At 36.6% G+C, this 27301-nt stretch overlaps 1 protein-coding gene and 1 long non-coding RNA gene across 3 annotated transcripts; one reads left to right on the plus strand and one right to left on the minus strand.

Moving 5' to 3' along the window:
• Nucleotides 1-2806: 2806 nt before the first annotated feature.
• On the minus strand, nucleotides 2807-5021 carry LOC130993558 (uncharacterized). Of its 2 annotated transcripts, XR_009091703.1 has the most exons (4): nucleotides 4763-5021; nucleotides 4634-4665; nucleotides 3261-4526; nucleotides 2807-3127 (listed from the first exon to the last, which is right to left on the minus strand). It is a non-coding gene; the product is annotated as an uncharacterized LOC130993558 (long non-coding RNA). The 2 variants fall into 2 exon arrangements; XR_009091702.1 differs by having other exon boundaries at nucleotides 2807-4665; nucleotides 4763-5010.
• Nucleotides 5022-12161: 7140 nt separating this feature from the next.
• LOC130993559 (protein EXORDIUM-like 3) lies at nucleotides 12162-13432 on the plus strand. The gene has a single exon (XM_057918488.1). The coding sequence runs from the start codon at nucleotides 12200-12202 to the stop codon at nucleotides 13292-13294; it is 1095 nt and encodes a 364-aa protein (XP_057774471.1). The 5' UTR covers nucleotides 12162-12199; the 3' UTR covers nucleotides 13295-13432.
• The last annotated feature ends 13869 nt before the right edge of the window (nucleotides 13433-27301 follow it).

Here is a 27301-nt window from a genome sequence, read left to right on the forward strand (position 1 = left end):
TTGAGAATTTTAAAATCGATAGCTTCCTTTTGAGTACTGCTAAAAAGCACGATTTATTTGTTGACGCGGTCCATTGTCTCGTAGAATTAAGCCTTGTCCCCGCCCGTCGAGGATTCAACCTTTTTCCCCTTACCTTTGTTGCGTTTGGCCACTTTCTGGCTTTAAGGCCTCGTCGTTATGCTTGGCTCAGAGGATATAGTTGTGCCCTTCCCATTCGAGCACTTCGAACGCTTCGACAAGTGGACATCATCGCCGATAGACGCAAAGTGCTAAGATTCGCGCATAATCTTTCAAGCTTTGAAATATTCGTATCTAGCTCTGTAGTTGGCATTATATCTCTCATGTGCCTATTCAGTTATTTGATTATCACTCATTCCTCTCCCCCAAGTGATGCGACACTTGTTGTAGATTGACTCCCACTGCTTGACGTCTTTTTTGACGAATTGTAAGTGAGACTTGATCTGCTTGTTGTCTCGTTGAAGAGTGTCGAAAGATCGAGTTTCGTTAAACCTTCGGGTGGGGTTATCTTCCCCCAATACGTGAGTGCCTTTTGGTCGGAACCCTTGAAGGAGTTGTAGGTAGCCTCCCTCACAACATACACATTATCTCAGTCTTAGCCAAAGTGCAGCCAGTTCGTGACAAAAAAAAATGATATAAACAACGATGCATATTTCATCATCTTCTCTACTTAAGTCCCCTTTCCTCCATATTTTGGCTTCATAATAGTAGTGAAAATAATCCTAAAATATATGTACTCCCTCCGTCCCACTAAAGTTGGCCACATTTCCTTTTTGGTCTGTCCCATTAAAGTTGGCCACTTTCTAAATAAGGAAAATTTTAACTTAATTAGGGCCACTAATTGAGTCACTAAGTAAACCCTAATTTGATTAAAATTGGAATTGGAATGAAATCTAAATCATCTTTAAAATAAACACACACAAACACACACAACAGCCCCTTCTCCATTCTCTCTTCTTCTCTGGCGGGATGCCACCCCATGGCCGCCGCTGCCGCCTCTCGCCCCTCCGGCCGGATGCCACTATTCTTCTCCTCTGTGCCACTTCTCCCTCACCGCGTGATTTTGGGGGCTAGGGCTCCGATCTGGAAGACAGCCCCAATTTTGGAGGGCCAGCGTTCTCCCCTTCTCGTCCCTACAGGCGGAGGCGCTCCGGTTGGCAGCGGCCCCTGGATTCGGGGCCTAGGGTTCCGATCTGCTTTGCGGATATTTTTGGGGAACCAGAGCAAAGCAGCGGCGGCTGTGGCGCCCCTGGATTGGGGGCCTTGAAGAATAGGTTTGGGTGTCTCTGACCCCCGCCTGCCGCCCGCCGCCCACCGCCTGACTCCCGTCGCCCGCCGCCCGCCGCTCACCCCTCTGACTCCCGTCGCCCACCGCCTGTTCACAACTCACGAAAGTAAACTTATCCAGATCTGTGATTTAAGACGACGGCGCACTCGAATTGTTTTTGGGAGGAATTGTTTCTTCCTTGAATTGTTTCTGTGATTTGGATTGTTTTCTTGAATTGTTTATGTGAATTGTTTCTTGAATTGGGAGGGAGACGAGGAAGACGAGGGGGACAGAGGGAAACGAGGGTGGCGGCGACTTCGCTGGAGGAGGGGGTGGGTGGCTGATGCCGGCGACTTCGCCGGAGGTGGGTGGCAGTGGATGAAGAAGAAATTGAAGGAGGAAGAAATTATTTTAATTAACTCAATAATTTGATGGGCCCCACTCAATTAAAACATAACACTCAATTTCTTAATATCCGTGTCGAAAAGAATGTTGCCATGTTTATTGGGATGGAGGGAGTATATGATTACACCACAATTTAAAAAAATATATATTTACATGTCCTCTTACTTTCATTTTCTAAAAGTAAAAATATTTATTACTATATAATAATATACACATATATAGGTTAATATCAATTGAAATTAAATTATGACTTCTGTGATAATCATATATGCTTAGCAACATATATACTCGAGTGATCAGATGACTTGATAAGAAAAGAAAATAATAATAATATGAATGAATGGGATTTAGTCTTATCACTTAATGTAACTTGAATTTTAGAAGTCAAATTATTTTCATTAATTGTGGTTAAAAAAGGTTATTGGAAACATTAAAAAAAAAAAAGACTAGTTCATTTACTAATAGAAAAAGGAAATAATTCAAATTTGAATCCTAAGTATTTGATAAGGGTAATTTAAGCAATACACATTATATATCATTTATATATTTTTTTTTGAAACGTAGCTTATATTAACAGAAGTCTTGATGAGTTATATCCAAAAGCCAACGAGGGAACGTCGACTTCCAGATCATAACATCATTACACGAACAGGCGAAATTTGCCAAACAGTGAGCGGCTTGATTAGCCTCACGTCTAACACTACAAGAAAAATCACTTTAAAGGACATCAAAACATGTTGTAATAGATTATCTATAACCACATTTAATCTATAGCAACGGAGATTTTAAATGTCGTGTGTTCCAGTGTAGCTAAAGCTTAAATATGTATAATGACAAGAATAAGTGTTGCGATAAGTTCTTGAGAATCAGTTGGCATTTGAATAAATGCCATGATAGCCCATCAATTACCACATCTTCATTTGCCTGGAAAAGATATATATACGAATAATTTGTGATACTTTTATGCATTTATAAATATATTATAATATTATTAATGACGTCAATTTGGAAAGGCCATTTCACGGAAATTTAAGTATTTATTTACATTTTATAGCTTCAATATCTATGGAAGAGTTATAATAATTGGAAATATAAAAATAATGACAATTAAACACATCCAATACAATAAAAATCATATATTAATAATAATAAAAAAAATCAATGATCCCAAAAATTTGGAACAAGATGTCCATCACTTCATTAACTTTTATAGTAGCACTAATCGAACAACCTATTTAGAAAAATATCTAAAATTTCAAAGAAAAAATATATATAGTGCTAAAAAGTGATGGCATGTTGCACTCTTCTTCTGAAGCCATGTTGTGCATAAAATCTCCAACCTGTGTCTTTAGTTAATATGGCAAGCACCTTCTTCTTGCTGCAACTTTAAAATTTGTCGTTTTTCCTGAATTTGACAGACCAATAAGAACGGTCATCCTGAGAACAAAAATAATATGAAAACATTTCAAAACCAAGACCAATATCTACTACTAGAAATTGGATCAAAGTATAAAGAGATAGATACATTCTATTGTTAAGAAAATAAAATTTGCACCATATGTAAGCATACCTTGATGGTTTCTACAATAAAACTAACATCTTGAAGTATCTTAACAACTTGTTTCTTGACTTCTTCGATGGAACATATACCTGATCATCCCTACAACTATAGAATCATTTATCATTCAATCCTAACCTAACTAAAGGAAATTGAATAAAAAATAATATAGTATACTTTATCTACATTGAAATTCTCATTGAAAGTAACAGGTTCATTTTTCAACAAACAGAAGTTAAGGTAAAAACATAAGAAAAGTAACATAAATATAAACTATACTCATTCAAAATGAACCAACTCATTGGGAATATTAGAGAACCTGTTTTTCTACAGCCATTCTTCATGTTAGCCTATTATATTTTCTTAATAAAAATAATTTAGAAATTGAAATAAAGATATAATTAACAAAGTATGACCACAACTGATTAATAGTGAAGAGCAGGGATTAGTAGGAAATAACCTGATATAAAATGTGCATCCAATTAGCAATCTAACTCAGCAATAGACTTTCATGTACATCAATAATTAAAAAACAATAATTAAAAGGAATATACAATAATTAAAAAAACTTTACAATATAACTTTAATAATTTCAACCCCCAACAACTTTACAGAAAAACAATAATTAAAAAAATTTCTCCTACTGATTTTAGCAATACTCTTTACAATATACAACAATGCCTAATAAAAGAAATAGATCCATCTAGTTAAGAACCGAACTTATTACTTGACATTGCAATGATAACGTTAATTTATAATTTCACAGCTACTATCATATAATAAGTTAACCAGAGTTAAATAATAAGAGTTGAGGGTGGAAAGCACATACACTGTAGATAGCAGTAGATAATGGCTCCAGGGAGCATCCATTTCAACCTCACTGAAAAAATTTAACAAAAAGCAAGATACTCATAGTATTTCTTACACAAAAAAGCTAAATCAACATAGAATCAAACTTATGTCTTTATAAAAAATCTAAACAGAAAGAAAGTAGAGCATGATAAGAATTTGATATATATATATACACTTATAGGTCCATGCATTGCTAGACAATTGACACTAAACCATACTTCTGAAGTAACAATTAATATATCTAAATACTCAAATCCTGGAACTTGTAATGCACAAAAAGTTGAGTTAGATATATTAATTTTGTGCACTTTAATCGACTAGAAACGCCAAGCATATATGTGTCAATGTGTGTGTGAGACAGAGATAGAAACACTCACTGAAGAATACATACCAATTGACCGGAGAAGAGAAATGCATCTAATGAAACTGAATTTCAGAAAAGGACGAATAAATATTAAAAAATAAACAAAATTAAATTAGGGCAGAATCAGATTTCAATAAAATGATCAGACAAAATAAGAGCATAGCCTTACCTCACGGGTTCCTTCAAATTGACCATTCCACACTTTTAAAAAAGAAGGGCAATTCAAACCATGAACAAAATTGAATTAGGGAAAATCATATTTCAATGAAATAATCATTAGCGAAAAACGAGAGCATACCTTACGGGTTCCTTCGTATTGAAAACAAAAATTTGCTGGGTGAACTTCTGAACTTTGAATTAAGAGAAACTGTGAACTTTGCTTCATTTCTAGAGTAACCGTCTAGTAGAAAAGGAAATTTTTTAGCGCCATGTGCATATTACCGGGAGATTAAACTTTTTTTTTTTTTTTTTGAGGGATGGGAGATGAAATTTATTGCACATTAATCCCACCCCACTCAAAAAGAAATTATTCTCCCACAAAAAAATCTAAATAATAACGTATCATATCCAAAATATTTAAAGATTTTATACCCCAAATATTGCGCAAATAATGAATTTTAAAACAATCATTCATTATCCTTAAAAAAAGCAATCCGAAAGGAAATTATTTGGTGGGAAGTATTGCCGCCTATGGGGAGCTATTTCTTTGTTTTGATTAATTAAAAATATTTTTTTATCATATGGAATTAAAAAAATAGTACTCCCTCCGTCCCACTCGAATATGTTTATTTTCCTTTTTGGGATGTCCTATTCCAATAGGCTCATTTTCCTTTTTGGGTAAAAAAGTTGTATACTACCACTTTCCTACTAAAAAGTAAGTTTTCTTAATTTTCGTGCCCAAAAAAAGTGAGTCTATTAAGTAATTTCTTTTAAGCTGAAGAGTGAATCTGAATGTGTAAATGCTTTGATAATGAGGACTCCACAGCTGTCATCGCTAATCTACTAATTGTCATTTTTTAATTGAAAAAGTGCACTTTGAAGTCATTTAATTTTATTAAACGTTGTTATCAACTCTAAATTAAAAATTCGAAAAGAAAAATAAAGGGTTGTGACGCTGATTAATGTCGTAATTAGGGTACTATAGAGGCGTGTATTTCTTTGTGCCATAATAGTCTAAAATTAAAGAGTAATTGTTGATATTTAGACGTTCGGTGTCACGATAGACACATATGCAGACACATATTATTTTCTGTCATGAAAGGGGTGTAGCTATAGGCCATTTTTGTTGTAGTGTAACATGTCTAAATTCAGAAACAATAACATCTTTGGCGTGATTAAAAGCAGAGAGCAAATCTTCACATTAATATTACCCAAATGACCATGTTGTCCGGATAAATTTGATCCCTTTAGCTTTAATGAATAAATAAATAAATTATGTATGTCGATATTACCTATCGTAGGAAAATGAAGCAACAAACAAGTTACATAGTTAGTGTTAATTGAGCCCTTGGATTTGTTAATATGCATAATGCATTTATATACTGCATACGAACTAAGACAGAAGATTATTTCCTGCTCGTCAGAAGTGGACTAAATTTTTTTTCCACATATATCTCTTATTTTCACAGAAATTTTATTCTGTAAATAAAAAATACTAAAATTTACCCAACACGTAGCTCATAATTAGACCTGCTCCTGTCACTTGCTTCAGTGCGGAATAGAAGAAATTTCATTCAAGTTTCCTAAAAATTATTGCATTAAAACTGATTATCTCTTTATTAAGTTTGGGTCCTGTCATAAAGTCTGAGTTTGAAAACGTTGAGCTGCCCACAAAGTAGTTTTAAAATAAATACACATAAATATGCCAAGCCTTTTACTCCCTCCGTCTCATCTGTCCCATGAAGCAAGACCAAGTTTCATTTTTGGTCCGTCTTACGAAATAAGATCAGATTGTAAAAATAGCAAAAAATTTACTCTTTATTCACCTTTTCACTTTTTCACTTTTTCACTTATCACACTTAACACACAAAATATCAATTTCTTAATTCTCGTGCCGAAAAGAACTTGGTCTTGCTTAATGGGACGGAGGGAGTATTAAAACTAAAAGTTCATTCATTGATTATAAAGCTGGAGGGTTAATTCAATTGGGACAGTTCTTTGCACAATATTAGCGTACGTCAATTCAATATGAATATTCAAACTAAACGGATAGTAATATTACATGTAACAAAGCTTTACTTGGTACGTACTAACATAATTTAATCCTCACGATATATAACCATCAATTAATCAATTTATACCGATTGCCATTTACTATATATTACTAGTACAAGTACGACAGATTTAGTGCCTTCAAAGATTATCTTTGATTGCCGACGTACATCGAAATTGAAATCCTTCATTTACTCATTCAGAATCATACAATTTTATTTTACTGTCACAATTATAAATCTGATCAAATCGAGTCAATTTGCACCGACTATTTCAAATTTTGAGTTTGGATGATTTGCTGTAAAGTCGAAATAAATACTCCATTTATTAAATTTGACGTTCGCAAAATTTAACATTTTTGACATACTTTATTTAGCTTTTATTTCTTTTCTACTTTATATATTATGGCCAAGACCATCAATTAAATTTAAATTTTATTTAATTTATTAATATTTTTATTCCTCTTTAAGTTAAAGAGAAAAAGAATAAATCAAGTGATACTGATAATAATTTCTTATATTAACGGAAAATAAAATGAAAAATATCGCTGACAATCGACATAATGGAAGAATGACCTATTGATCTTATTATTAAATTAATGTTTTTAGGGGATTATTTAAATAATATTTAAATATGTTGAACTGGAGTTTCCTAATGCGCAATGAAGATACCGACCACAATACACATGAGTAAGTAATTGTTTGTGGGGTTTTTTCTAGAAAATCTTTTTCCACCTATTAATTGATGAGTAGTATAACTTATCTACACCAATTAATCTTTCGTCACGTTTTCGCTTCAAAAAAACAAAAATCTTTCATCATGTTTTAATAATATTTAAATAAAATGTGTGTTTAAATTTAAATCTATAATATCAATCCTTACGGGAGCATTCACTATGGTCATGGCCATGGGCGGATCTTTGGCCCAGTGCAGCCACAAAATCTTGTCCTATATATATTAAATATATTTAGCCTAATATCTATATAGTTTAGTTTTACCCAAGTCCTTAATTCAACTTTAAAAAAAAAAGTAAAAAATCTTTCCACATAAAAATAAAAATTAATTTATCTTTATAGAAGATAGATTATTTTTTTAAAATAAAATATATACACGTAGTTTTTTATATTCTTTCAACTATAATGGTACAATTTACAGGGGTAATGTTAGTAGTATATGTTATTGAATCAACAGAAAGAGAATGATTATTTATTATAGTCAGTGATCGAATTTTAGTCTTAAATCTATTAAAATTCTACTTACACATAAAAATTACTTGTATACAAACAGCCCGAAAATTTTGGCTTGGGGGCTACCGCCCCCGAACCCCATTCAATACCATCAAGTTCAGCCCCCCCTTATCGACAAATCTTAGATCCACCCCTGACTATGGTGCTATTTTACAATGGTGTCGCATCAGTAACTATTTATATTTTCAACTAATTCATACTCCATTCGTTCCGTAAGAATGTATTACACATGGGATGATGCGAGTTTTAAGAAAAAAATTGTAGATAATGTGTTGAATGGAAATGAGTGGTTGTGGATGAATTGATTGTGGTTATGTAGAAATGAAAAAGAGAAAGTGAGGTTATGTTTCTAAGTGAAAGTGATACACTTTTATGGGATAGACGAAAATGGAAAATATGATTGTTTTCATTATAGCACTACCTCATATTTAACTATTAATGGACTTCGCTATATCATAATTACTATTTATATATATATACTTTCTACTTTTACTTTTTGGGACGTCCACAAAAAAACTTTTCTATCTATTTTTGGACTATACACCACTTACTTCACTTTTCACCACTCTCAGTACTAATTAAACATCTGTTCACCATTCCTAGTACATTCAACAACCTTTTCACTAGGGGTGTGTAGCGGGTCGGACCTGGACCGACCCGCCGGGTCTGCTGGACCAAAAATTTTAAGAGGACGGACCGATCCGGACCTAAAATGTGTGCGGGCCGACTCGGACCCGGACCGAACCCGAGCAACGGGTCCGGTTTGGTCCAGGTCCAATCCGTCGAGGCTAGAATTTGTTTTTTCTTGTTTCGCACTTTATTTTCATACATAAAACATAATAAATACGATACCAACACATATCAACATCTTAGTTCCACCATTCACAATCCACAACTCAATCTTTAGGGTTAGAAATCTGAATTTTAAATTTTATTAAAACTATTTAAATATTAAATATATAAAAAATAATTAATATATAAATACATGGGTCGGTCCGGGTTCGACCGAATCTATGTTCGGTCCAAGAAAACTGACATGGACCGGGCCAAACATAGATCTTGGGTCGGTCCGGTTCGGACGAAACCATCGGTCCGAACGGATTCAGGTTGGGTCTGCACACCCCTACTTTTCACACACTTAATAATTTTTTTCTTAAAACTTATGTCACTCCCTCCTATGAACTTCCTTCGTAGACGGATGAAGCATATCTTAACTTTTGTATTAATTATATTTAATTTCAATAAAATTAATATAATTACACTAATAAATTAAATTTTTAAATAATAAAATTTAATTGAAAAATTAATAAAATTGCTATCAATTTTTAAATTCAAATTCAAACGCATTCAATATTATTGAAAAAGGAATTGCTGCAACACACAATTAAAATTACAAATAATTTGAACAAACTTAATCTCGAATAATCTTGAACTCATTTAATAATTTCGAACACACAAGACACATCTAACAAACTTAACCATCTCGATCTCAAATAATCTCAAACTCATTTAATCCCTAAAATTAAATTAATTAGTTGAATTTCAACTTTAGTTATTGTATTTCTATCGACCATCTAAATAACAGTTTGATAAATTTAATCACCTCAAAAACCATAGAGATGTCTATTCCAACAATTAAAAACATCACATCCACTGCAACTCTTGTTTTGGTTTTCACTTCTTCATAATTAATGTCTCCCCAACACTTGACTTATCCCAATCATCCAAAGATCTTACATACACGCACACAAACAAAACACCAGCTAAGAACATCATAAAATAAAATTGAAAGATCCATGTATAACCTATGGTGAAACTTATGGTGCAGTGATGAATATTTATATCAATATAATAATAGAAAGTATTGAATCAACATAAGAACTTGATAATATACTTTGATGAACCATCTATATTTGGAATGTTCGCTTAGAAGAAATACTTCAGTATCTAGAGATAAATTACATAAGAACTTACACTATAAAATTCTTTTCCATTACTTGTAACTTCTCAAACTTTCACATTACAATGAAATGCTAGATGTATAGGCACACACATCTTATACATGAACCATATTCACCCCTCAATAACAAGAGTTTATAACTCTTTTACAATTTACGTCCAATAGTGTTTACTTTATAAATACTCTCTATTACTAGAACAAATACATAAATTAGTACCAAAAAGAAAACCGACAGTAGCACAATAGACACTCGACACTATATTGTGCAAGATTAATCATTTCAATCTGAACTGCCCACCATTCTGAACGAAAATGTAACTTCTTAAATATCCTTCAAATCTTAGATAATTCCTTATAGCCCAAGGAAAATATTTTTCATTTTTAAAATAGAACTTTGACTTATATAAATACTTTCCTTATAAATAAATTTCTTTTATTGAGTACTATTTATAACCTTATCTCAACCCGATGTATACTGAGGATGACGACATAAATTCATGAATATCATTTCTTTATACGGATATATCTTCTTGTAAATACCTTTATTTAATAAGTAAATTATCAAATATTTTCTCCATCTCATAAGAATGTATCACTTTTTTCATTTTTGTCAATTTTATAAAAAAATGTACTCCATTACGTCTATTTTGAAACATGACTTCATTTTCTCTTTGTAACCACAACCACTTATTTTTATATGATCTCATAATTAATTTAACCGCAATCACTCATTTTTACATGATAAAATTATTTCTCCACTCGATACATTATATACTAAATATTTCTTAAACCCTGAAACGCTACATTCTTATGAGAGTATATTAATAACATAATCTAGACACTCTTAAAGATGCATGTATCTAAAAAAACACTTACGAAGCGGAAAACTTTATCTACATAATTTACAATAGAGAAAGATTCTATTGAGAATGCTAAATGTGTTGAGAATTTATAATTCGTTCGAACAGTTGTGAACAAGTTCATAATTTTTATGAACAAACATTTTAGTTTAGGGTTCGAATATTGGAGGTAACAAGATTTTTAACAAATTAAATAGATACGTCTCTTCATTATAACTTGATATATTCGAAGAATTTATTGATTTTATTTATTATTTTTATGTTTTACGAAAAATCAAATTTTGAATAGAAATTAATTTATTTATAATATTCTACTTATATCATAAAAATTTTAAAAAAATAAAAATAAATGATGTTCGAAAAACAAAATTGGCAGTCCTTGATAGGGATGGCAATGGGCCGGATCTGGATCGGATCCTGCTTGGTCCAGATCCAGATCCGAATTTTTTGACTTAGGCCCAGATCCGATCCAGATCCAATGGATCCAAAAAAATGAGATCCAGGTCCAGATCCATAAGATCCACAGGGTCTCGGGTCCAAACCCGGATCCATACTTTTTGTCTTCTAAATTAAATTTATAAATCTTAAATTAATCCCAAATAAAATTATAATTATTGTCTAGATTTTCAACAATTATTCAAAATAAATGAATTAACCATATTCTATAAAAATATTATCAAAGTTTAATAACAATATGAATATAATAATCAAGTACTAAATAACAGTGGAACAATGTGTCCTTTATTTTACATAGAAAAAAGAAAATTAATGTTATCAATAATAATAATAATAATAATAATAATAATAATAATAATAATAATAATAATAATAATAATGAAAACTAAAATTTAAATTAAAATAAAAGTAAAATATTATCTTTAATTGCATTATATATTATTTATGAAAAGAGATATATAGATTAGTCATAGATATTAGATTAGAGTTAGATAAAAATAAATAACATTATATATATTTTTATATATAAATGGATCCATGGACCGGATCTGGACCGAATCTGGGTCTCAGATTTTTTGCTCCAGATTCAGATCCGAAAATTATAGGAATAATTTAGATCCGGTCCAAATCCATTGGATCCATTTTTCCTAAGGTCCAAATCCTAAAAAATGGATATGGATCTGCGGATCTGGATCGGGTCCAGGATCCATTGCCATCTCTAGTGCTTGAATTCAAAAAAAACTCCCCAACACAGAATCCAGAGAAGCAAGGCAAGCGGTCCCCGAAAAGGCGTGCTCCAATTCGCAATTCCGGAAATACCCCTCCAATTATTTCCCGCCAAAAGAGAGAGAGCGAATAAGCTTCGGCCACGTCACAAGCGGCGAACGCCCAATCATACCATCGCGGGCCCCACGGCTCCACCTACACTTTTTAAGAATCCATCTGTCCTCCATTACCCACTAATCCCCAGTTTCCATTTATTTATTATTTTTTGTTCGTACATGCAAAATATTTTCATCACTATATATCTCATCCCAACCAACCCTCCCAATTCATTCCCCACAACTCCCTCCGCCGCCGTAATCATGTCCCCCCCGCCGCCGCTATCACTCACCTTAGCCCCGCTCCTCCTCTCCCTCTTCTTCGCCGCGCCGGTCCTATGCTGGCGGCCCTGGCCCAACGCCACCGACTTGCTCTACGGCGGTTCCAAGAAATACGAAGGCTCGTCGGAATTCGTCCACCTTAAATACCACATGGGCCCCGTCCTCACCGCCAACATCACCGTCTACCCAATTTGGTACGGCACGTGGCAGAGCTCACAGAAGCGGATAATACGCGACTTCATCGACTCCATCTCCGCCGCCGACTCGAAGCCGCCGTCTGTCTCCGGCTGGTGGAAGACCGTGCGGCTTTACACCGATCAGACCAACAACAACATATCGCGGACCGTCCACGTCGGCGAGCAGAAAAACGACCGTTTCTACTCCCACGGGAAGTCGCTCACACGCCTCTCCGTGCAGTCCGTGATAAAATCGGCGGTGACCGCGTCCACCCGGCCGCTACCGGTGAACCCGAAGAGCGGGGTGTACCTCCTGCTGACGTCAGACGACGTCTACGTTCAGGATTTCTGCAACAATGTCTGCGGCTTTCACTACTTCACTTTCCCTTCCATTGTCGGGTACACGCTACCGTACGCGTGGGTGGGGAACTCGGCAAAGCTGTGCCCCGGCGTGTGCGCCTACCCCTTCGCCGTGCCGGATTACATCCCGGGGCTGAAGGCCGTGAAGTCTCCAAACGGCGACGTCGGGGTGGACGGGATGATAAGCGTGATAGCGCACGAGATAGCGGAGCTGTCGACGAATCCGTTAGTTAACGCCTGGTATGCGGGTCAGGACCCGGTTTTCCCCGTCGAAATAGCGGATTTGTGCGAGGGCATTTACGGGACAGGGGGAGGTGGGTCCTACACGGGCCAAATGTTGAACGGCAGGGATGGCGCCACCTATAACATGAACGGAATCCGACGCCGCTTCTTGGTTCAGTGGGTTTGGAACCATGTTTTGAATTACTGCACTGGCCCAAATGCACTCGATCAGTAACTCTACTTTTTTGTTTTTTCTGCTTTCTAATTTCTGCTGCCTTCTTTTGCCTATAAAGAAACTATTGTTTTGATTTTTGGCTGTTAATGTATGTATTTATGTGTTTATTGAAATTTTAAACTAGTTCGCCTTTGGTAATTGAATTTTTTTCTGGAATAACTTTTTCAGAATCAAGATTTCTTTCTAAAATTGGAAGGTATTTCACTACTAAAAATTGATCGAGGTGATTTGTCGGAGTTTTTCACTTGAAATTGCTAATTCTTCGCTTTTACACATTGATTACCGATGCTTCCGCAAGAATCGGTGGCTCCACACCAATGATTCCGTCAGAGTGGCGTGCAATGGGATGGAGACGAGGAACAAGTTCAAACTTATTTTTTGATAGATGCCACATTTGTTATAATTGTCAAAAATCAGGTATCGTTTCGTAACAAGTTGGAATTCCGGATATTATTGTTCAAGTCACAAAATTGAGGGTCGAAAATATAAATTTTTCTATCATAATTTGGTACTTATACTTGCTTTGTTTCAAAATTTTGATATCCCACCAAGAAGGAATAATTACTATTTTTGGTGTTCACGAAAAATTGGGTATTTTTCCTTTTAATACATGATTATATATATATTTTTTATTTTTATAAATACTATCTTTTAGTTTAAAAAAAAAAAATCACTTTTGACTCAATCTCTGACTCACCTTCGTCCACGAATTAAAGCCCCATTTGATATTCGGCACGAAGATTAAGAAAGCTGATAAACGTATTGTGAGTTAAATATAAGGGTAGTTGCTAAAGTGTTAAAGGTGTTGTGTGGTAAATCTACTAGTGATAAAGTGTAATAAATATACTCCCTCCGTCCCGGCCAAGACGCTACATTTGCTTTTCGGCACGGGATTTAAGGAGTTGTATATTAATGTTTTAAGTGTGTAATAATAAAGTGATAAAGTATGAGAGAGAAAGTAATAAAGTGATAAAAGTAAGAAAGAGAAGGTAATAAAGTGATAAAGTAGGAGAGAAAAGATAATAAAGAAATACTTAATTAGTGTTAATTAAGTGTTTAAAATTCCTTATTTTTACCAAATATAGAAATGTAGCATCTTCGTTGGGACGGCCCGAAAAAGAATATGTAGCATCTTGGGCGGGGCGGAGGGAGTATAATATAAAGGGGTAATTGCCCCTAAATACACTACATTTCCCCAATTTCTGGTGTGTGGTGGATCCACTAGTGATAAAGTGTAATAAATATATAATACAAAGGGGTAATTACCCCTAAATACACTAACTTTCCCCAATTTCTGGAATTGCACATCACCTTTAAAATCTGTCTCATAATACATAACATTTTTTTTTCTTCTGGAATTGCTCATGGTCAGCCAACCACCAACCGAAAAAATGACGTGGATGTCGGAAACACAATATATACACGCCGGAAAAAAAAAATAATTGATGTGATAGCCATGTAGGAAGTTATAATTTTTTTTTGCTATTAAATTCGAATTTCCAGAATATAGAATTAAGGCATTAATTTCTCAAATCTCCAATTTTCTCCTAAATTTCCTAGTTTTATAATTTCCCACTTTTTACAATTGCCCTAGCGTCCAGACTTGAATTTCGTTCTGCTCCACAATTGCCCTAGCATCCAGCGATCTGGTCCACATTGCACTAGCGCCAGCGATCTGCTCCACATTGCCCTAGCTCCAGCGATTACACCAACACCAAGAAAGGCTCCAGCTCCGGCGATTACACTTGCTCTAGCAATTACACCAACACGAACCAGCGGCGAAGGCTTCGGCGCATGCGATGAACCGGCGACCAAGGCTCTGGCGCACGGGACGAACCAGGCAGCGAGACGAACGTGTCGCTATTGATTTAACTTAGATTGTGATCTTTCCCTCAACATCATAGATTCCACAAACTCAATTAAAGCAAACAAGCCGACAATTTGAATTATTCATTATGCATTTTAGGTGGGTTGCTTTCTTTCTCCAGGGCCTACTGTGCTGAAAACTTAGTTGGTATAATATTTTTTTGGCTGGTTTAAATGCATTTATTGTTGTCGTGTTGTTGATTATGGTAGAACTGTTGGGGCAATGAGAAATTGTTGTTTTTGTGGGATCTAGTGAGGGAAGGTTGCGATCAATGATGTTAGGAGGCCAACCATCGGGTTCGGCTCAAGCCGATAAAGATCCGTCCGTTCTACAATTTGTTGTGAATGGGGAAATTGTAAAACTATGGAATTTAGGGGAAAATTGGGGATTTGAGAAATTAATGTCTTAATTCCATATTTTGGAAATTCGAATTTAATAGCAAAAAAAAAAATCATACATGGCTGCCACATTAATTAATTTTTTTTCCTGGTGTGTATATGTGGCGTTTCCGACATCCACATTATTTTTCCGATTGGTGGTTGGCTGACTATGTGCAATTACAGAAGAAAAAGAAATGTTATGTATTATGAGGCGGATTTTAAAGGTGATGTGCAATTCCAGAAAATGAGAAAATGAAATGTATTTAGGGGCAATTACCTCTAATATAAAAATGATAAAGTTGTTATAAGGTAGGTCCATTAGTGACAAAGGGTAGTAAATATAGGAAAATAATAAGAGTAAAAAAGTACAAAAAATACATTAGAGCTTTAATTGGTGGATAAAAATTTAAGTGTAAGTAGGACTTTAATTCGTGGACGAAGGGAATACTATGTTCTAGTAAGCAAATGAAGCAAATAAAGGCACACAGGAAGAGGCTATGGTTCTTATTCTTTATGAGAGGCTTCCTGACCAATTCTGCCATGCCTGTGGCAGAGTGGGACACTTTATTAAACACTGCATTGAGAGCAACATTGACAAGAAAAACCCTTCGTTTGGTACTTGGCTTAAGGCCGGTCGAGGAATTGACTATCGCAAGACACCCCAACAAAGAACTCAGAGGAGGACCTTTACCCCAGAGAAAGCCCTTGCTCCACACCCTTACCCCCATGGCCCACGTCCGCCACTAGGGAGGAGAGTTTGCAGCTGACTCGTGTGGCAAGTCGTGAGGAAAAAGGGAAAGAAATACAAGTACTCAATGCAATTTCGATGAACAGCGAGAGTTCAGGTGCAGAAATGGGGGGTGTAATGCATACGCCACCTTTAAACCCAACCTCCAAAAACCATTTCAGGTGCACGCCAGAAGAACTTTCTGGGCCGTCGGGTGACCTGATTACTATGGTGGCAGATCCTCCTGCTGAGGGGCAGACCCCCAATACACAGAAAGAAGAACTTACTCCCTCATCTAAGAACCTTCTCCCTCCCATGACTTTAAACATTATCTCCCCCAAAAACAAGAAATCTGCAAAGGGGAAAGGATGGAAAAGGCTGGCTCGTGGAGTGACTGACACGAAGAAAATGGATATGACAGTAGGGGAAACGAAGCAACAAGTGGGACAAAAGAGAAGTAAAATAGAGGTGATCGATGATGACAACAACTGTTTACCCGGGAAGGTTCTAAAATGCATTGACAAGGATGGCTTGACTAGTGACTTCTCAACACAAAAAATTAATGAAGCATCATCAAACAGTGGAACGGCGGAGGCTGCGGTGCAGCCCCGCCGAACATTATGAATTGTATTGTTTGGAATGCACGAGGGTTGGGGAGCTCTCGTGCATTCCATGAGCTGCATCGGCTGACTTCCGACTTCTCCCCGGGGTTACTTTTTGTTTGTGAGACAAAAATTTCAAAAAAAAGATGTCAATGGTGGAAAGCAACTTTGGGCTTCCATGGGCACTTCGTGGTTGATTCAACAGGAGCAAGCGGGGGATTAATGATTTTTTGGAAAACTTCTGTTGCGGTTAATATCCTCAACTACTCGGCAGGGCACATTGACTGCCTGGTTGACTCTAATAATCTAAATTGGCGTTTCACCGGTTTTTACGGCAATCCAGAGGTATCAAAACGACCCCACTCGTGGGAACTTATGAAGCGTTTGGCTTGCAACGGCCCTACTAACATTCCTTGGATCATGGGCGGAGACTTCAATGAAATTGTTTGCCTTGATGAAAGTTTGGGGGGTGGACGCAGACTGTGGCCACAGATGCGCAGGTTCAGAGAAGCCATTGAGTTCTGTGGCTTACAGACTATGACTAGCGACACTCGTTTTACCTGGTACAACCAACGGAAAAATGAGGCAGCCACTCTCCTCCGGTTGGACAGATTCCTTCACAACAGAGAAGCCAGCAGCGCCTTCACCGATGATCTCGTTCAGACGCTGGACCCTTTTGGATCTGACCACAGGCCTTTGATGATTAAGATTGCTCAGCGTGACTCTCAACCACAAGTTGGCAGCGGAGTGCCCCGTTTCCACTTTGAGCAAAAATGGCTGCTTGATAAGTCTTTTGCAACCGACCTTCTTTCACATTAGGGCACGGCAATTGGTTTCCCCCTTGATGAAAGATTAAGCAGGTGTGAAGCTTACCTTAAGACTTGGTCTAAAAACAAATTCAAGGCTCCCACAAGACAGCTGGTTCAACTGCGTAAGAGACGGAGCAAGCTTCTCTCACAATCTAACACTTGGCTTTTGACTAGAGAATTGAAGCAAGTTAACGCAGAAATTGAGAAGCTAACAGCAGCGGAAGAAATCCACTGGAAGCAGCGATCTAGAGCCAACTGGCCCGGCTTGGGGGATAGAAATACTAAGTATTTCCAGAATTTTGCAAGTGATAGACGGAAGGAAAATACTATTGACTTTTTGCTTACGGATGATGGGCTGCAGGTCAAAGAGGATGCAGATAAGGCTCTTGTGATTCAACAGTTCTTTTCAAACCTTTTCACCTCTTGTTTGCCAAGACCTGAACACATAAGGGAGATTACCGAGGCTACACCACATCGACTCAGTGAGGATAGTAAGGAGGCTGTGGGATTGGAGTTCACAAAAGCTGAGGTCAGGAAAGCCGTTTTTCAGATGCACCCCCATAAAGCGCCGGGCCCGGACGGCTTCCCACCTTTCTTCTTTCAGAAATTCTGGGGCGAAATTGGCAATTCAGTTACTAATGAGGTCCTCTGCGTTCTTAATGGTCGAGCTACTGTGGAAGATTGGAACAAGACCCTCTTAGTTCTCATTCCGAAAATAAAAAAACCGAATGAAGTCAAAGATTTCCGCCCTATTAGCCTCTGTAATACTTCTTACAAGATCGTGGCAAAAGTGTTGGCCAACCGGATTAAAGGTTTTCTTCATGAAGTGGCTGACGACTCTCAGAGCGCTTTCATCCCCGGGCGGCTTATTTCTGACAACATCTTGCTTGGGTATGAATGTATACACTGGCTCCAGCACAAGAAATTTGGGAAAGAGGGTATGGCAACGGCTAAACTGGACATGAGGAAGGCGTTTGACAGGGTTGAGTGGATTTTCATCCACGATATGATGTTGGTTATGTAGTTCCCTATTCGTGTTGTTGAGCTTATCATGCAATGTATCACAACTGTTGAGTTTTCCTTTGTTGTTAACAGGAAAGTTTATGGATCCCTCAAACCATCAAGGGGCTTGCGCCAAGGCTGCCCGCTGTCTCCATTCCTTTTTGTCATTTGTGCTCAAGGGCTATCTTCTCTCATTCGCAGTTACGAATCCCAAGGCCTTTTTGGAGGAATCACTTTGGCTAGATCTTGTCCTTCTATCACCAATCTCTTTTTTGCTGACGATAGTTTGGTTTTCTTCAAGACTGACAAGACTAGCGTGGAAGGCTTCAGTGAGATCCTCCAAAAGTATGAAAGAGCGACGGGTCAAGCCATTAATTTTGAGAAGTCCACTCTTTCTTTCACCCCAAATACAGGCCAGCTTGATATGGATTTCGTCACTAATTACCTTGGGATTAAGGCAACCCATGGTCACTCCATTTATCTGGGACTTCCCACCTTTATCATGAAGAAAAAACGGCTTCAATTTGACTATTTGCGGGATCGTGTATGTAAGAGATTGGGTGGATGGAAAAATAAGTGGTTCTCAGCCGGAGGCAAAGAAATTCTCATCAAATCTATTCTTCAGTCCATTCCGACGTTTGCCATGGCTTGCTTCCGGCTTCCTTCAGGGTTGTGCGAGGACATTGAGCGGCTTTGCTCGGATTTTTGGTGGGGAAATTCAGAAATCGGAAAACAAATGCATTGGGCAAGATGGAAAAGCTTATGTAAGCCCAAATCTCTTGGAGGGCTCGGCTTTAGGAGCCTTGTGGAATTTAATCAAGCGATGTTGGCTAAACAAGCGTGGCGCATTTTGAAGAACCCCCATTCGCTGATCGCTAGAGTCTTGAAAGCACGGTACTTTCGCGATGGGAATTTTTTGGACGCCACAATCTCTTCAAACTGCTCCTTCAGCTGGCGGTCAGTTTGTTGGGGGCGAGAACTTCTTCGCGGTGGCCTCCGTTGGAAAGTGGGTTGCGGACGTGATATCCGGACCAAGGACAGGTGGATTCCCGGGGTTTCTTCTGTGGGTGGAGGCTGTTTCGCAGATGCACCGGAGTCGTGCACGGTTTCGGATTTCATTAACTCTCAAGGAGATTGGGACGTGGTGAAACTTAGAGAAGTCTTCCTTCCCCACGTGATGAAGGACATTCTCTCTATCCAGCCACGGTTTTCTGTCCCAGACTCTCAATTCTGGAGCTTCGATGAAAAAGGTAAATATTCGATTAAGTCTGGTTATATTTTTGCCACTAACTATTACATTCCCCATGCCTCTTCTATGTGTGATTCGGATAGCAAGTGGTGGAAACTGATCTGGTCTCTCAACATTCATCCCAAAGTGAAACACTTTTCTTGGCGCATGCTCAAAGATCTCATCGCTGTGGACCAGAATCTGGCTGCGCACCATCTACCAGTTTCTGGTGCATGTTCTTGGTGCAGAGAGTTCTTCGGTTCTACTACTCATTGCTTGCTGCGTTGTAGGGTGTTGCATCGTTTTTGGAAAGACTCGGATTTTTGGGTGGTGGTCAAGCCCTTCTTGCACCGCTCCATGAGTGATATTTGCTAAGTGGTTAGGGAGATTCTGGGTGTTGCTGCTTTGGAACGTTGGCTCACACGTTTATGGGCAACGTGGCGCTTTTTGTGTGAGATCAAACATGGAGAAAGTATCAACAAAGCTTCTCGAAATCTTCTGGGCTGCGATACGATGTTAACACAGTTTCAAGAAGCTCGGGCCAATCTGGCTTTCACGCAACGTCTCCTGCCCCCGGAAGGGGCGACAAAGTGGATACCACCGCGGGAAGGCTCGCTTCGAGTTGATGTTGATGTCTCTATTCAGGACGGCTGCTCAAATATCGGGGTGGGGTTTATCATCCGCGATCATGATGGTAAGGTTGTTGCGGCTGTTTGCCGTCAAGCTAACTTTTCAGAAACGGTTCTCATGGGTGAGCTTCACGCCATGATTCTTGCTATTGCTTTCTGCCTTGAGAACAATCTGGGGCCCATTGTTGTGTTTACTGACTCTCTCCTCTCTATTCATGTCTTGCATGACACTTTCAAAGGGTCGGATTCGCTCACTGACGAGCTGTGGGAAACTTTCAATCACGCTAGACGTCTTATCGTTCTAGACTTTTTTCATGTCCGCCGTGAGGCCAATCTTGCGGCTCACGAGCTCTCTCGCTTTGCTTTTTCCTCTGATGATGTACTCTCCTGGAAGTCGGCTTTTCCGGCCTGGCTCCTGGATATTGTTTCCTCATATTCTAATATATAAACTCGGTTCTTTCCTAAAAAAAAAAGTGTTAATATATAGGTATAAGGTAAAGCAATCAATTTTTGATAAGTCATATCTAAAAATTTAAATATTTACATTTATGTGAAGAGATAAAATAGACTTTAAATATGATAAAAAATTATATAGAAATCAGTAGCATTTTTATATTGATGGTTCCAATGAGTTTGTTGGCCCATAAATTCATTCGAGCTGACAAGGTCGACTAATGGAAATGAATTGAAAAAAATTGCTTTGACACATTTTTGATCCGTTTAAAGTTGTAAAATCGTACAGTCGAAAACTTTATACACTTTTTCACCCTTTTAAAATTGCAAATTTTTTAGTCCATAAGGGGACACCAAGCAGTGCGACCTCCTGTGTGTGAACAGTAAGGTCTCAGGTTGAAATCCCATTGTTCTCCTCCCCAACTCCCCAAAAAAAAAAAAAAAAAAAAAAAATTGTTCAGAGTCTCTCCTCTCCAATGCATTGACTCTAAAAGTGACTTTAATTTTTTTATTTTTGTTTTATTCCATTTTTACTTTTTAATTTTAAAATTCAACATTTCATTGAAATTAAATTTAAACATTACATTATTAAAATAAAAATTACAACAATTAAATTAATTAAAATTCAAAATATTATTAATCAAAATTAAAATTACAATAATTAAAATTGAAATTACAATAATTAAAAATTCAGAATTTTAAAATAAATCAAAAATTAAAAATAATAATAATAATTGAAAAAATTTAAATCAATTCCCCCAACCCCCAACGTGCCCTACCCAAACCCCAGCTCTCACCGCCCAAACCAAACTCCAGCCATGTCGCCGCATTCTTTGTAGCAGCAACCCATTCGAATAAATCAATAACGAAATCATCTTCCCCACAACAGCAACGTAGCAGCAACTCTTTAGCCGATTTTTTATTTTTTTTATTTTTTATATGAGTGCGTGTATAACACTCGCCCTATATAATCTGCCTTGCACCCGACGCTAAGCTCCGTGCCTGCTTCGAACTTGGGGTGCGCCAGCCCATCACCGGTTCTAACGTGCGGATTCAAACCGGCGATTACACCCCATTGAAGATGCTCTAATCCGATTATCCAGTTAGTCCATTAGTTGACAGACAATCAAATTTTTAATACTCTCATAGGCCACGAAAAAATGGGGTACATCTTTAGGACACAAGCTTTACTAAAATGGGCGGTTGTTTAATTTAAAGTGTACTGATAAAGTATTTTATCAACACCTAATTTAAACCACAAATTTTACCTAGTGTTTGATCGTGAGAAGCGAGAGAAAAAGTTGAATTGCTTGAGAGCCGAAGAAAATTGTTGTAGTATTAAAAAAGAGCGTGGTTTTACAAGACACAGGTGCATGGGTATTTATAGAATACATGCTAGGGGTAAAACAGTAATTTCGGCCTAAAGGACATGCTCCCCGCGTGGTCAGGGGTATAGTGATAATATCTCCTGTAAACGGGTGATTCCTCTGTAAACGAACAATTCTTCTGCTCTGGTGCTTCCCGGGTAAAGCGGTTCCCCTGACTTCAGCGATTCCTCTGACTATGTTCGTTCCTCTGGCTAAGCTCATTCCTCTGATTATGTTCGTTCCTCTGGCTAAGCTCATTCCTCTGACTGAGTCCATCCCTCTGGCTGAGCCCGTTCCTCTGATGTAGATGGTTCCTCTGACCCGAGCGATTCCTCTATTCAGGTTGATTCCTCTGTTATGCATATATTACTCCTTATCATGTACCAATAGATTGCTTGCAAGATAACAAGGTCTATTGTAGTGGGATAAGTTGTTCCATGCCGTATTCCACAAAAAAGACTTAACATGATTAGTAATTCGTGTACATCACAAGAAACAAATAGTTTCTATATATTCTATCCAGTGTTTCAAGTAATGTATCTAAAACAACAAGAAATAAATTCAAGATAATAAACAAACAAAAATTTCAAGAATTAAATATTCTAGGGTGATGGATCATCTTCTCGGGAAATCAACAAGCAAATGAAAATAGTGCACAATTAATAAATTCACAAAATCCTCCTAACATAGGTACTCAAACTATAGCCTTCACATTCAAGCTTGAGTGTATGCTAATCAAATCGTATGAATTAATCAATTATTAGACTACATGTTTTCGATTAAGTCTAGTTCCGATTGAACCACAATCAAGCAACGAGTTCTTCTGTCAATTTCACACGTTGCAAACACTATTAAGTAGCGATCAATTGCTAACTCGAATATCATAATAATTAAATCGGATAAAGTGCAGTAATAATTTACAAATAAATCAATAAAACTCGATTGAATCTCCAAATGCTAGATTACATATTTAGTTCATCATGAAAGAGAATTAAAATCTTACAAAAGTAACTTGAATTATTTTCCTAACGATGTTTGTAGAAAAATTATGCAAATTTAAAATATACTCCCTCCGTCCACCAAAGATATACCACTTTACTTTCGGCACGGGTTTTAATAAAATGTAAGTAAAGTTGGTAATGGAGTAAGTGTCTCATTTTGAATGTGAATGGAATGGTGTGGACCCTACTACTAAAAATGGATGTGACATATATTTGGTGGACGGAGGGAGTATATGTTTCTACCTTTTTCTAGTCCTATGAAAAAGTGCAATTTCTCACTTAAATTTCCATCAAAACTGCCAAAGTGACCCTAGGGTGGGTGACTAGGGCTCCTGCCAAAAAGGATGCATCTTGATGTTAAGTCACCTTAAGGTAACTTGATGAGTTTATTTCTCATTTTTAAATGCTTCTTTGCATCTTCAAGATCTCTACAATCCAACATTGTTTCCTTCTGTTTCAATGTACGAGTACTTAATTCAACAAAAAATGACAACTTAAGCACAACTCGACAACATAAGATCAAAATACACACTAAACTATTCGACTTTGCAAGAAACTACAACTAAAAAGATCAAGAAAATAACACAATAAACGACAAATGATGGTACTTTTATGTAGTGGAGAAAATGTCTCACCATTATATTAAATAAGAGGTTAAGATTGAATTAAATGTGATTTTTTATAGATAAATGATATTTGTAAGGATAAAAGATAATGAAAAGATGTAGGCTCATGTACTAAAAAAAAAAAGTACCCCATTTTTTGTTGATGCCAAAAATAGTAGTTGTGCCACATTTTTCATAGACAGAGAAAATACTAAATTTGTTGATCGATGAATACATTTCAAGTTATTAGAACAGCCACAGCGTGGCTCTTGAAGCAGACGCCAATTCAACTCCCGCGAGCCGCATAGTGCTACCGAAGGGGGGGATCGAGTTGAGGAGCGATTTCGCACTCCTGATGCACGAGGAAAGAGAGTGTGTCGCATGCGTGGCCACATAGATTTGTTGCTTTTTAAACACTTCTTTAGAATTAAATTTTGTCATTTAAAAAAACAGGGCTACTTATGGAATAATTCACAATAAAATAAGGTCACTTATAGTTAAATAGAGGGAGTAATACTTTTTATATATTTTTATTAAAATGCATATTTCCCACCTACACTTTTACAAAATAGCTACTAGCTTTAATTTTTTTAAAAGTGATGCTAAGTGGCCACATTGTGGTCACCCACAAATTAGGTAAATATTAAAAACTTTCATTTATTTAATTTATTCTTTAAAATAAAAATATAATTTAATTATTTTATTGTATTGTCTATATTGTAGTTATATTTTTTTTGTAATTTTTTATAACTTCTGTACTCCCTCCGTCCCAATAAAAGTGGCCACATTTCTATTTTGATTTGTCCCATTAAAAGTGGCCACTTTCTTAAAATATAAATATTTAATTTAATTAAACTCAATTAATTAATTTAATTAAAAATTTTCTAATTAAACATAAACCCTCTTTAAATAAAAACACACACACACAAAACACACACAAACACACGCACAGACCCAAAATCTCCCCCTCTCTCTTCTTCTTCGACGGACGACAGCAGTGCCGGCCGTCGACCCGCCCCTTGACCGACCTCTTCCTCGCCTTTGCTCTCTCCCTTTCTCTCTTGTTGCGCGCACACACACACACACCCGCACAATAGCGCCACTCAACACAAAACCTCCTCATTCTCTCTTTTTCTCCGACGGACGCCATCCCCATGGCCGCCGCCTATCTCTTAGATCCAGTTGCGTTTTGGGAAAAATACGCTTCAGCCAAACATCAACCTAAGGCCGATTATAGTTCTGCTTCAACCCATGGCTTTGGTCTGTAGCAACTCTTAATTTTAGCTTCGATCGAGTGAGCCGACCGCGGCGGTTGCAGTAGGCAACTACCCATCGGAGCAAGTCGTCAGCTCGCAGGGTCACGGAGGGCGCCCTTAGCACTGGGACAACGGCCTTACCATTGGGACGGCGGCAGCTCTTTGTCTCCGGTTTGGTGGCGACGGTGGGTAGCGATTTAAGATATGGTTTGGGAATATGATTTTCTAGCTTTATTTTTTAGCCCTAATTCATTTCTGGTTTGAGATTTGCTTCATTTTTTGAAGATTTTTGCAAGATTTGAGATGGTTTCCAATTTTCGATCTGATTTGCTTCATTTTTTCTAGGATCTGGTTTGCGATTGGCATAAATTAAGTATAATATAGATAATATATTAAAACACTTAAATCTTATTTTTATTTAACAAAATAAATTAAATAAATTAAAATTTTTCCTATTAAATTAGCGTGGTTGTTGCTTTTAAAAGTACGAAGGAGAGAAGTAAGAAAGCAAAATGTGAAAATCAAGGCATTCAAAATGGGTGTCAGCAGCAGTAGTTAGCACATCCCACGAGTCGCGGCCGCTTTTGGGATTTGAGCCTCCTCCCTAATTATGCATTTTTCCTTTTATTACAGAAGACTAATGCTAAACAGTCGTGTGGCTACCTACAATTTATGTAATAGAAAATAATTTAATTTATTTGATTTATTTTTTAAAATAAAAAATAAATTTATTTATTTTATCATATTCAGAATCTCTATATTATAGTTATTTTTTGGTAATTTTTTGATAATTTTTTTATTTTTATTAAAAAATAAATTAAAATAAAATGTAAAAAAATTAAAAAAATAAATACAATGTATAGAATATAATAAAATAATTAAAAATTATTTTTATTAAAAAAATAAAATAAATAAATCAAAATATTTTTTATTGTACTAATTTGTGGATGACCATAATATAACTATATAGATTTATTGTTCCAAAATAGCTATTTAAATTAGGGTAAATATCAGTTTATACACAGTGTGATCATTTAGCATCATTCTTTTAAATTTATCGGTAAACGCAAACTATTTCTGAAATAAATTTTACCAGTGGGTGTAAAACTGTACAGTGGTAATCATTGTCGCAAGCCCATTTGATCAATTTTTGTATTTGACAGTTCGGTTTTGTCAATGAATTCAGGTCGAATACAACTTGTGTTAAAAAACAAAAGTGCAAGTGGATTAATTTAAGATGGATGTATCTGCTATGAGGGAGTGGTTCATTGAGTATAGGTCCCGATCAAGTAAGGACGAAAAAGAATACTTCGGATATAGTATATTTTAAATTTTGAGTTTGAAATTTTGAAAAAATGATTTTTATTATTTAATTTGATGATAAGAATTATTGTATATTTCCTCCGTTTCACCTATCTTGAAATATATTTTTTGGGACGTCCCACCTATTTTGAGACATTTTCTTATTTGACAAATTTTTTATCCTTTATTCACTTTTTCACATATACATAAAATACTAATTTTTTTAATTTATGTGTCCAAAAAAAGATATCAAGATACTCAGGACAAATAGAATATATATATATATAGGGTTGGGTTCCGGTGGATCCCTATGCTTATAATAGATCCGTAGATCCAAATCTAGACCACACATTTATGACATGTGGCGCATCAAGATGGTGACACGTGGCAAGGGATTTCAAGGCAAAATCTGGAGAGGGGTAAAATTGGAATGTAATTTTCGAAATTAAAAAAAAAAAATTAGATTTTCTCAAAATAGGTATATTTTAGATGCATAAAGTTTCATACAAGAATGCATAAAGTTTCATATAAAAATGCATAAGATTTCACCCCACCCCCCACACCCCTGAACCCCACCCCACCCCACCCCAGAACCCCACCCCCCCCCCCCCAAAATTTTATTTATTTTTTATTTTTTTCAAAACTGATTTTCTGACCACTGACCCACCCCTACCCCCCCACCCCCCCACCCACCCCCCCTACAATTTTTTTTTATTTTCTCAAAAACTGATTTTCTGACCACTGACCCCCCACCCCCCACCCACCCACCCCCCCACCCC

Source organism: Salvia miltiorrhiza, chromosome 7, assembly GCF_028751815.1.
Source record: "Salvia miltiorrhiza cultivar Shanhuang (shh) chromosome 7, IMPLAD_Smil_shh, whole genome shotgun sequence".
Lineage (NCBI taxonomy): Eukaryota > Viridiplantae > Streptophyta > Magnoliopsida > Lamiales > Lamiaceae > Salvia > Salvia miltiorrhiza.